Genomic DNA, 12,462 nt, shown 5'->3' on the forward strand with positions numbered 1-12,462 from the left:
GATTTATTGTTTTGATGTATGCATTGAGCCAACCAATAATTCTTTCCATAAATCTCCGGACAAATTACTTTAAGAACACACAATAATTAAATATGGAACAAGGCAGAAGCAAACAAAAATGCAACACGCTCCTACACTGAAACAAGAGCAGCTCTCCTCCGTAGTTTGTTCTCCTCACCAGCTCAGGAAACACCAAGTGCCATCACAGCCCACGGCGGTGCCGCAGGTCACCACGTTGCCGGCCGGCCCAGCCGGTGCCGAGGCAAAGCGGGGACCTGCCTGCGCAGCCGAGCACGGCCTGGCCCCGGGCTCTGGTGAGAGCCCCACACACCGCACGCACCACGGGAAGGGAAACAAAATCCTAACCACCATGGAAACTCCTGGGAGGCAAGGGAGGGCACGGGGGACCCAAGCGGAAAGGTCCGATTGAGGTGTTTCAGGTTTAACGTCACCTGTGCTATTCTCTCCTTCACTGTCCTCAAAACCTGCTGGCTTCCCCTAGCACAAGCAGGGAAGCGCTGCTCAGCGGGACCGTGCCCCCGCACCAGACAGCGGTACCGCAGTCCCACGCCTCCCGCTCGCCGCGGTCCGGTCCGCCCGCGCAGGCCGGGCCGAGGGCAGAACGGGCGGCGGGGAGGGCTGGGACAGGCCTCTGCCCCGGCGCCCTGGGGACGGGGCAGGGCTGGCGCCCGCTCGGGGGGGCCTCTGCGGCAGAAGGGCCTGCCTGGCTGCGGAGCGGGGCGGCAGCAGCGGGGGCCGCAGGCCTCCTCAGCCACCTCCCCCAGCCTCCCCGGCGCGGGGTGCAGGCCTCTCCGTGAGGTGCCTGTAGCTGCTCCTCCTCAGCCGGGCTCTCCTGATGCGCCCCGTTTCCACAGAGCTGAGGGCAGGCAGCCGGGGAGCCGCGTCCCACGCCCGTGGCCTGCACGGCTGATTTTAAACGACCTCAACTCTCGGGACGTTCGGAACTGAAACACGGCTACCAGCGGACGCAAGGCTCGGTGCCGCTCAAGTGCGGGCGAGTCACACGCCTCAAAGACACCTGCCCAAGGAGCCAACAACCACAGCACGTCTTGCCTTAGATGATAGCTATAGTTTAATTAAAAAAAAAAAAAAAAAAAAAAAGGTTGTTTTAGCCTCACTTTTCCAACAGCAATTGGAAAAGTCTTTTTTAATTTTTAAAAGCTTAGAAATACTTGATTTCCCTTGTGTTCAGACACTACAGTCTATAATTTAATTTCAAATATTTTAGCTGATTTTTAGATGTATGGGTTTCTACAAAAACAGGTTATAATTATTCTTCACAAATAATCTCACATTTTTCTAAACATGCAGTCTGTTGCTCAACTGCAGTATGAAATTCTGAATATAAAATCCACAGCCCATAGAAAATGCAATTCCATATAAATTGTAAATCCATACCTAATACAAACAGTATAATGATTCTACACATAAAGAAGCTATATCGCCAATTTCCTCAGCACTAGCACATTTGTAAACAACAGAAATCGACCCAAGCCTGCATTACTGGGCCACTGATTTGTGAAATTTTTCTCTGTTTTGCAATTATTCCTCCTCTTCCAATTATACAGAAGTGTCAGAAAACAGGCGGAAGATAAGCTGTGAAATTCCTCACGGCAAGAGCTCCTCTATAGACATCTTATAGATGTGTTTCAAAAACGCACAGAAAAGAAGAGGTCAAAACCGGAGGAAGGTACTGCTGCAGCAACACCTTTCGGATCCCGTTTCCCACCAGCAGAGACTGGAAGCGGTTACCTGACAGCCGACTTAGTTCCCTAAGAAATTAAGTGGGAGATTACATTTCAGGTGGTTGTAAATACATGTCCATGTCACACGATGACAACACTTAGACACCCATTTTTTCCATGATTTCGTCAGAAGCGGTACGATTAACTTTTACATTCACCAGCTCGCTTCACAACCTCACTGTTTTCAATTAAAAAAAGATAAAAGCTAATGAAGAGGTCGGACTTTGCGATGCAGGTTTCAAAAGGCTCCCACCCGTGTATTTCATCAGGAACCCCCAAACCCGGGCGGCTGCAGTGGACAGATTCCGCAGGGCGAGGAGCACCCCGAGGCGGGGGGCGCTGGGCACCCCGAGGCGGAGGCGCTGGGCACCCCGAGGCGGGGGCGCTGGGCACCCCGAGGCGGGGGGGCGCTGGGCACCCCGAGGCGGGGGGGCGCTGGGCACCCCGAGGCGGGGGGGCGCTGTGTACCCCGAGGCGGGGGGCGCTGGGCACCCCGAGGCGGGGGGGCGCTGGGCACCCCGAGGCGGGGGGGCGCTGGGCACCCCGAGGCGGGGGGCGCTGTGTACCCCGAGGCGGGGGCGCTGGGCAGCCTGCGGAGCAGCGGACCTCAGGCCGGAGCGCCGAGAGGCACCGCCACCGCCAGGCTCCCTCCGGCTTTGCACGCCTCCACCCCTGCAAACGGAGTTTAAAGCCTCCTTTTCCCATTTCACTGTTCCTACCACAAACAACTCGCCAGAAGGCGCTTCTGTGCATGGCTATAGATTTGCTTCTGGCATTTTAAGGGTGTTTATAGGGAAGACAAACATATTTTTCAAATGGTTTTATTCCTTTCATTCTCACCTATGAAGTGGAATCAGCAGAAAGTAAAAATTAAGAAAGTATCCGAGTAGCAAGCACCAGCACAAAATCGAGCGCTCCGCTCCACGGCGTCTCGGAGCGGCTCGCCGTGCAGGCCTCCGCCTCGCCTCTCGCCGCGGGGCCTCCCCAGGCATCCTCTCGCAGCCCACCAGCGATACACACGCCCCTACCCGCTTGACTACCAAGAAAAAAAATCCCAAAGAACTTGCAGAATAGGATTTGTTTTAAAAGTTGTTACTTATTTAAAAATGTTTATACTAACTTGTTCCAAAAAAAAACCAAACAAACAAATGACACAAACAGTGAGGCAGGGGAAGCAGTTGATTAGAAATGATGTGTGGAGGCTGGTAATGACAAAACACTTGTGGGTTTTTTGTATGTGCTGCTTAGAAAGGAGCCTGTGGACTTTTCTTTGCTGCCGAAGATCGTTCCCTGGATGAAACTGATAGGAGTTAATTTCAGGAGAGAGGCTACACAGCCAACGGACAGTCCCGCGGCTCCTCCGGCCGCACGACCCTCCCTTGCGGAGCAGCCCTGTCCCCACACATCCCCCCAGGCACAGCATCTCTGCCAGACGCTGCTCCTGCCACCCTCTCGCCTCGCCGCACGCCGCGGGAACCCAGTGCCGTGTGATGAACGGTACTTTGTGTAAGTATTGCTTTTAGGAAGTTTGAAAGAAGCCCAGGCCTTCGGAAGGACTGGGGCAGGAGTCTCCGGGAAGCCCCACCGGGATGAGACCTCGAGCTGGACACAGGAAGGAGCGTCCTGGTCCCGTAACCTCTTACACCACCACCGTCAGCGAGGAGGGCTGTCGAGTCCCACAGGCCACCCCTACCACGGCGGTGCCGGCAGAGGGAAATTAAGAGCTGTGAGGCTGTAATCATACCAATACGAAGACGTGCATTCAGTACCAGGGAGACACCATGTACAATGATGCTACGGCTTAAGACCAGAAATGAAGTCCTACTTCTCTAGCTTGGCATATTTTTCAAAGATATCCTTATAAAACCAAACTCCAGTACAAAATAAAATTCCATGGAAAGGGAAGGAGGGAAAAAAGGAGAAGGCAGAAACAGGCTCATGTAATTAGCAGAAGAAAATTCAAACCAATTCTACAGCAAAGGATAAGCCTCGCAAGAAAACATACTCCAAAATCTCCCGCTCAGCAGAGGCCACATTGATATATAGCTACACATTTAAGACCGTTATCAGCATCCCAGCGGCACCAGAACTCCTTCTCGTCGCCTTCGCACAACCCCGAAAGCTGCGCTTGTCTCAGCCAGGGCTGCAGAGAAGGACGTACTCGGACGTACTCGGACGTACCTGGTGCGCGTTGCAGCGCGCGTTCACAGCGCGCCAGCAGCGCGGTGGCACAGCAGCCCCCTCCAAAAGGGGTCCAGCGGGCAGAGGGGCTGCGGGCCGGCGGCCCCAGCAACACAGACTGGTGCTTCAGCTCCACCTCCTGGGGAAAATCTGCCTTTCTGCAAAAACTGAAAATTCCTTAAAATGGAGAAAGGGGCTGAGAACTAATCAGGCATGTGAATTCCCTCAATATTCAATTCAATTATGTCTCTCTTCCTAAATCATCTTTCTTATTTAACAAAACTCTAAACTGCCACAGCTAATAAGCTCAGAAGAATCAGTGTACGCCATTCATTTCTGGGAACAGGACGATATTTTCTAAGACCCATTAATAACTATGACAGGATTTATGTACAAGATAAATTCAATTCAATTTCCTTTTTCAATTAATGGCCAATTATTCGAACTCAGCTCAACCAAAAATATTACTCAAATATCATTAATCTAACAAAAATTAACTTTACTATTCTCTCAGTAATGAGCAGATATAATTTTAAGGTAAAATAACACACTTGAATAAAATGTTGTCTGTCTGTATTTTTAGGACCACTGCTCACCACTGGAGCCCTCCCAGTCACACTAGCTCAGGTTATTATTATTAAGGCTAATGACTTGAGCAAAGGTCTCTCCGAGATCCTACTATAGGCCACCCAATGCTTTATCTAGCTTAGTTTAAGAGCCATTTTACATCTAAAAACTACTGGTACAGAGTGCACAGAGTCAAGTAAAAACAATCGGGGGGGGGGGGGGAAGGCATAACCATTTTCTACACATTCTGGCAATGCATGTACTCATTTACCTAGTCCAAGAGAAAATGTCTGTGTTAGCAGAATTTGAGCATTTCGCCTTTTTTATAGTGCTTATCCTCACTTTATTGTTCCCACCTGACCGGCGCAGCCCACCCCCCATCGAGCCAGCGCTGGGCGCCGTGCAGCCCGCGACCACCACTGCACCTCGGCCGCTGCTGCTCCTGCCCCGCTCCCGGGACCGCGACGCACCGGGCTGGTGCAGGGAGCCGGGTTGATGGGGGGGATACCCCGGAATGCGGGTGCACGGGGTGCGGGGGGACAGACAGGCAGCCCGAGGAACATGCAGTTCTACACGACACCACGGATTTGTGCCCTGTTACAGAGGTGGTGCAATGGCAGCCGCTGAGTGTTTCCTAGAGCCCTGCTCATCAGGAGGCCCACACGCGCTCCCGACGGACCAATGCCTTTGCTGTCTTCAGCGAGGCAAGCATCTCAGCCTCCGTAACCCAACTACAGATTTGGCAAGGGGTGGGGGGACAAAGCCTGTCAGAAAAATGGACTACTACCTGCTGTGTTCTCCACTGATAATCTACCTTTGTCCGTCTCCTGGGTGGCTGTTTAAGGGAAGCCTCATTTCAGGAACCCTCTCACAATACTTGAGCCTTGGAAGAAGGCAGCCATGCGAGCGCAGCATCCTCTCTCCTTTCAATTTATTTGTATTAGCAGTGCAAAATAATCTTTGCAGTTTATGGCATCGGTGTTGTTTAAACACATCTTCCTAATGTCAGAAGCGCTAGTTTTGAAAAGTAGCTCTCTTTTTATTAATTTGAAAAAAAAAACCAAAAAAACCCCACTATGTAATGAACTGATTACTATGCAATACATCCTTACTAGGAGGAGCAAGCTGAAACTTCAGCACATCAGGTGTATCGCCCAACAGCATTTTTTTCATTGCAAGGTTATCTATCGGGCTGAGCAAGCAGGCAGGCAATTGAGGATTCTGTTTATTTTTTAAACACAAATCTATACTGAGAAGTAAAGCAAATACCCTACTGTGCAGATGCTTCTGCAAATCAGCTAGGAGCCGTAACGGCCCCATAACTCCTAACATACTCCCTAAAAACTCGCGGCGTGAGCTGGGGACAAGCTCGCTGTCAGAGGTCTGGTTTGCCAGGAGTCCTCAGGATTTGGCTTACTGCGATAAAGATTCTCTCTCAACCTACTGAAACCACGCGTTCAACACAGCAAGTATGTTTTAAGCTATGCAGGGGTTTCTTCTGCCTTCTTTTAACAATGAAGAAAAAAAAAAAAAGGGCAAAAAAGCATTTGCTAAGCAATATAAAACCTTAATTGAATATTCCAGAAATCAATAAATACAAGGGACCAAAACTAGCTTTGATCTAATTACAATAAAAAATGTCACTGATTATACTGACATGTTTTCATATAAAAATAATTATGGATTTGATGAAAACATCAACTTATTTGTGGCTGCTATTCAGCTTCAGTACGAATGCTCTTATTCCAGAATAAAAGCACCTTATTCACAATTAACTTAGGCTATTTGAGAATTATCGACAGGTAAAAAGTTCATCAAACCCAACTATTTTTGAGTAACTCTTCACACAGAAAAGCATCAAGATTTGTAAGTTACCCTTACATGAAATATACCAAGTACAGTAAAATGAACGAAGAATGTAAATGCTAGGACATTACGAAAAATCAATACAACTGCAAAGACCTGCTTTATTAAGAGTGAAGCCCATTGGGTATACTCACAAATACAGAAAACAATTGTACGGGATTTCTCAGCTTCTCAGACTTTTACCTATTTCAGTCATCTCATACCTATCTTCTCTTTTTGCTAATTATATGTTCTCTAACAGAAACTAAGACCTACCATCTAGATTACATTTTATATGACAAAAAAAGTATCATGGTTTTAAACAGAGATTTACAGGAGGCTGAATTTTAAAAAGCATTGTCAAGCTATTTGAGTATCCGAAAATTTCTGGCTAGTGCACGAGTCTGTCTGCCCACGCTAGTTTGCTATCAGTGTTTCCAGTCATAACTGGAACAGCATCACAGCCGCCTGTTTCGTTACTCTGAAACTTCTGGGAAGCCATCGTTACGCTTGCAAAGGTTGTCACCCACAAACCTCATTCATAACTGTTGGGAGCTCTTAACTCTGATGCTGTCATCCTCCCAGAGCTGACAAGCATTAGCTCTGATGTAGCAGCTTTCTGCCAAGAGATGAATTTTCAGATCATTTTTAAATTTTATAAAACTGTGCATCTCTGAAGTGTGATATCAATTGCTTCACCCCTGTGCACGCTGCCCCACGCTCCTCGTAAAACCTCTGCTGCAAAGGCTCGTAATGCTTGCCTCTAATTAAAGCCCTAGGTCAAGAGTCGCTGCCAGAATCTGCCTCTGCCTCTCAACCCTTCCCTCAGAGACGCGAGGTGACCACCCCACCGGGACCAGAGACCCGAGCAAGCTGTCAGAGGGCCAGCGGCACCTAACGCATTCTCCCAGTCCGTACCCGCTGCTCGTCCCATGGGCTGGGTTTGTATTTTGTCTGTGTCGTGTAATAAGCTTTCAGCGGAACAAATTCCCGCACAGCTTCATCCTGTCACCTATGGCAAAACAAAACCAACCCACCCACCCAGGGTTTTCTCCCTGGTCACACCACCTTCCCCTCTCTCCCCACAAATCCCAAACCTAAACCCAGTCTGTTTGATATCAGACTTGGTATACATGACCAGAAATTACAAATGCCTGGCATTAAACTTCATTTGTGTCTGGGATGATGCGAAATGAACCATTTTGATCCTTAATACATAGTGAATTATTACAGCTTTTCAAACCAAATCACTCCACGAGAGGCACCTCGTTATCCCATCGTTCTTTTGTTTCACAACACTCGTGTAAGACACGCGTCCTAGGTTGCCTTGAACTGGAAGCGACAGGCTGCATGCTGAAGGGCCAGGCTACTGAAAACACTTTCTCGGATCTCGCTGTCAGTCCTAACGCAGCCAAGCGTTACTAACTGAGTAACTATGGGCAGCAAAATCTGATCTAGCTTTGCGGGAGCCAAGCCAAGGAAAGCCTTACAGAAGAAGCCATGCCAAAACTGCTAGAAAAGGGGATATGAAAGCAGCAGGGGTAAAGGTTAGCCAAACTGCAACCACTTGGGCTTTTCCATTTCTAAAGAAAATAGCATTATACAACACTATATGTGATAAATGTTTATATTTCACAGACAAAGAGGTAATAATATACTAATTACAAGGCTACCATCTGCTGCCAATTCCATGCCTTAGAAGGGATGGAAAAAAGCCCATAGAAGTTAAAGAACTTTGCAATCAAACAGAACTAATGAGGAAACAAGGAGATGCATAACATCATGCGAGCCAAACCACGCTGGAGATAAGACTAAAACTTTACCCTAAATGGACACACCACAGTGGTGAAATCCCCGTTCAGATAGTAATCCAGCGCATAAGTTATATGCGCACAAAGACTGAACAGGGGAGCTGAAGAACTGCCAGTTCAAATCACATGTGTAAAAAACCATTTATATGCATATCTTTGATTCACGACAGTAGTCTCAGGAACTATGTACGAGGACTGCCAGCATTAAGTGGCAAAAAGTAGGCTATAAGAAGTCAAAAGTTTAAGAAGTTTTGCAAAGTTTAAGAAGGTGCATCCTCTCTCCTTTCTAGGTTTTCTGGCTTTGGTTCCAAGGCACTACTACTAAAAGTCTAACAAGGAAGGTATAAAATATTCCTCTAGCACACAGCATTTTCTTCTGATCATAGTAATATAAAGCGTAATTAAATCATTGCTCATCTTTTGGTCTTCTCCCTTTTCACACTGAATTGGTTCAGCTCTAAAACGTTCTTACAGGTTGGAAAGAACGACAGAAAAAAAGCCAGAAACGTCATTCTATGAGTCACCTCCGTCTTCTCCTCATGCTTTTAAAAATTCTGATCAAGACCTGGATGCCAGAACACCCATGCTGCCTTCACTATGTCTGTCCACAGAGACACAACCATCTTTCTTAGACTCCTTCTCCACCAGCTACGCTTTCAAGGATCGCTTTCCTTCTTGAGCTACAGCACTACAACGGGAGCTCGCTTCTAGTTTGTCCAACATAACCACTAAATCCTTCCCAGAACTGCTCCTTCCCAGGCAAGGAGTCCCCTCTGTACTGGAGACACCTTACCAACACGCACTGGTACTACGCTCATCGTTATTTCCCAATAACTTTGTCAGCTGCTGATTCTATCAGCAGCGCTTTTACACTCACTGCCCGGCTACTGATACAGGCGAGCCTACATCTGAAAAGACTGAGGGCTCCTATGGAAAATGCCCTCCCTCCTGTGGTCACCTCCATTAGAGACTGACGGAGCCCTTTCCCAGCCGCTCACCACCGCTTTACTGGTACGCGTAGCGTTATTTACAAACAGCCTGTCATGTGGGACTACGTCAAACGCCTTCGCAAACCTGTTCTATATCTTTACGGTTACTAGCTCAACAGAGAGTAATTTAATCAAATAATAAACACACGTGTTTGGTAAGACTATTTTCCATGGAAAATAATATTCGTACAAGCAGTCTTTCCTGCCCCCCCCTTTATTGACTGAATACGTTGACAGAATTTCTTTTTCCAGGAAGGCCTAGCTTTAGTAAATACAGGATGAGAAAAAAAAAAAAGATATGCAAAGTAATATTTATGACAGGAAAGGGAGAAAATTACAAAGGTGGTTGGGGAGTACTGCAAGAAAACATAGTGCCTAGAAAATAACGCTAGCATGTGAAACAAGAAACCATGTTATTTCTTGAACTAGGAGCTTTGCAAAATACAGAGTTCTTCACAGAGACACAAACAGCACATGCTCTATGTCTAGGATGGCTGTCAAAGGCTCTTTAAAGGCCTTTTTATCCACTGTAGTGGCATCAAAAATACACGTACCTCACATTAAATAAAATAACTTCAATACTATAAAGCATTGTGATCATCTTTAAAGAAAAGTTAAAGATATTTTGTTATAGGTTGCATTAGTCTTCCATACTGTGTTTCCCAAATTAAGGTCGGAGATGCTTATCCCTTTTTCCCATAATCACAGAAAAGCCTACGTTGGAAAGGGACCTCTGGAGGTTACCTGGTCTGACCCTCTGCTGAAAGCAGAGCAGGTTACGCAGAGCCCCTGACAGCTCTTCCCACCGCGCCAGGCGCTTGCTGCAGGCCCGCGGCAGCCCTGCGGCGGGATCCCCGTGGTGGGATCCCCGCGGGGTCTCCGTTAGTCAGCAGGTTTATCCGGACGCAGTTCTGAGCTGTAAGAGACTCTAAACCACACAGTTCTGTCCTACCACCCTTCATCTACCGGGGCTTCCTGAACCTCCTCAGTACACAGTTTTAACACTCCTGATACAAGGCTTGTCCCACTAAGGCTCAGTAAAGCTGATAACCTTGTTTTTTTCCTCTTTGATGAAAAAGAGAAAAAAATCCTGATATCTGTTATCCAGTTCCATGTTACCTGGGCTCCTAGCCAAAGTAATTAACAAATGAATAAATAAAAACCTTTCCAGGTTCTTATTCCCCTAGGTTACATGCTACCAAGCTGGGATTTGTGTGCGCGCGGGGAGGGTTGGTTTTTCCTTGTTTGAACTGCACGTCCCAGTTGCTGCCTTTGGCTGCCGGGCAGCACCAGCTCAGGAGCAGGGAGCAGAGCCCCAGGAGGCACCAGGGAGCCTGGCAAAAGGGCTCCTCGGAGCTGCCGACGGCCACCAAGCAGCACCCTGGCAGAAGAGGAAGCTGCTGTCCTGGCGAGAAGGGAGACGTCACTGATTCACCTCTAAAGGACTGCTTTTTCTTGTACAATTAGCAGCAATCACCTAAATAAACAGCAGACCTGTTCACACATTGTACAGTCACTGCAACGACCATACGATCACTTCTGCTCTGCATAAAAGGCGACTCTGCACACATGCTTTTACATGTACCTAAACATCATGTGCACGCTAGTGGAAACTTGTGCTCTGGCTCTTCTCGCCATCCCACAGGTGAGCCAGCCTGTGAATCGGCTCTAGAGATTTGTAACACGCCTTCAACGCTTGCCAAGCCCTGCCGCCAGCTAATCGCGCTGCGTAACCGGCACCTCCTCAGGCTGCCAGACAGTAACACGCTTTCTTGAATGGAAGGTAATTCTGATCCACCAAAAAGGTTAATTGTTAGAGGGAAAAAAAATGTAGACAATCATTTTAAACAAAAGAAAAGACTTTCTGTGCATTCTGACATTCTACTAATTTTTAAATGGATGCACTTCTGTGAAATCAGCATTTACACCTCCTACAAAGTAAATGCTCCTAGTAAAGGTGTAATCCTCATCACGATAGAAACAGCTCGCACCCTCACACCAATCAAAACACCCCAAATAGTTTAACAGAAAAAAATTCACCATCTGTTGAACTAAACTTGTGAAAGAAAGAAATTTACCGTAAAATGTTCCTGTGATTTATAGTTCTCATCCAGGTAAACTCGAGCTCTGTTGTAGTCTTTCATCGCATCACTTGATAACAATTCTCTAAAAGAGAAAGAAGAGATTGAAAATATAAAGGGAGATGCAAAGGCACTGTATTGCTTTAGCATTGTTCTCTGTACTGTAATGTCCCCAACATCACCCGAAGGAACGACAGGCCTTCATCTCATATTGGCGTGAATTTCAGGGATGAGAGTCTCCTGTGGTATAGCCCCCTGCCTGCAAGCTTCGGAGCTGACCACATCAGCTACGCCTTCAACACGAGTCACGAGCTCCCAAGTGCCACTTGGACACAGCTGCGAAGGGCTCAAGACCAAAGACCACAAAATTCCGTAAAATCGGGAGATTTGTGCTGAAGGCCCCATGGTCTCAACTTCAGGGCCTTACTTTCCTGAACCCCGTGAGTCTGCGGGCAGGCGCAGTCAGCTCGCGGCAGGGTGAAAACAGCTTTTTGCCTGGACGGAGACCGGGGTCTCCAACAGCAGCGGCTCGGGAGCCCGCCGCTTCCGAGCTGCCGAGGGAGCTGCTGGCGGCGCCGGTAGCTGTTAAGAAGCCGGGTGCGTCTGAAGGGACACGGGAGGACGAAGGTCACCGTCCTTCGGTGCCTGGGGGAACCTGGTGCAGCAAAACGAGCCCCGGCACGGCTCCCTTCGGAGAGCGGGCACGCCTCCGCCGCGCCCGGCAGCCCGCGGGCCACCCGCTCCGCGCCTGCCCCCGCCGCGGCGGGGCCGGGGCACCGGCGGGGCCGCTGCCCGAGCCGGGCCGGGCCCGGCGCAGCGACGCCCGCGGCGGCGCTCGCCGCTGACAGAAGCCGCCCGCTGCCGAGCGCGGCCTGCGCTGCGCGCGCCCGGCGCCGCCGGGGCAGCGGGGGCGCGCAGGGGCCGGCGCCGCGCCCGGCGCCGCCAGCAGAGGGCGCTGCCGCACCGCCGCGGGGCGGGGCGGGGCCCCAGGCCCGCTCCCAGCCCCGGCCGCGGCCCTTCCCGGCGGGCGGGCGCCGGTGCGCTCGGTCGGACGTGCCCGCGGTGGAAGCGGCTTGTGCCGGCAGGAGCCTGTGCCGGCAGGAGGGAGCAGGGCGGGCAGGAAGGGCCCGGCGGGGCCGCGCCCGTTGCCCGGGAAGCTCCACCCCCGCGGACGGAGGTCCCCCGGCCCGGCCGCCCTCGGGAACGGCCGGCGAATGAGCCA

At 49.6% G+C, this 12,462-nt stretch overlaps 1 protein-coding gene across 1 annotated transcript in view; it reads right to left on the reverse strand.

Annotated features, from left to right (window-relative positions):
- The window catches only part of INPP5A (inositol polyphosphate-5-phosphatase A), a 253,168-nt gene that overhangs the window by 165,657 nt on the left and 75,049 nt on the right, over positions 1–12,462 (reverse strand). Inside the window, exon 4 of the mRNA XM_082311162.1 lies at positions 11,238–11,325. Coding sequence (XP_082167288.1) covers positions 11,238–11,325 — 88 coding nt within the window. The remainder of the gene's footprint in view (positions 1–11,237; positions 11,326–12,462) is intronic.

Source organism: Platalea leucorodia (assembly GCF_965183815.1).
Source record: "Platalea leucorodia genome assembly, chromosome: 4".
Lineage (NCBI taxonomy): Eukaryota > Metazoa > Chordata > Aves > Pelecaniformes > Threskiornithidae > Platalea > Platalea leucorodia.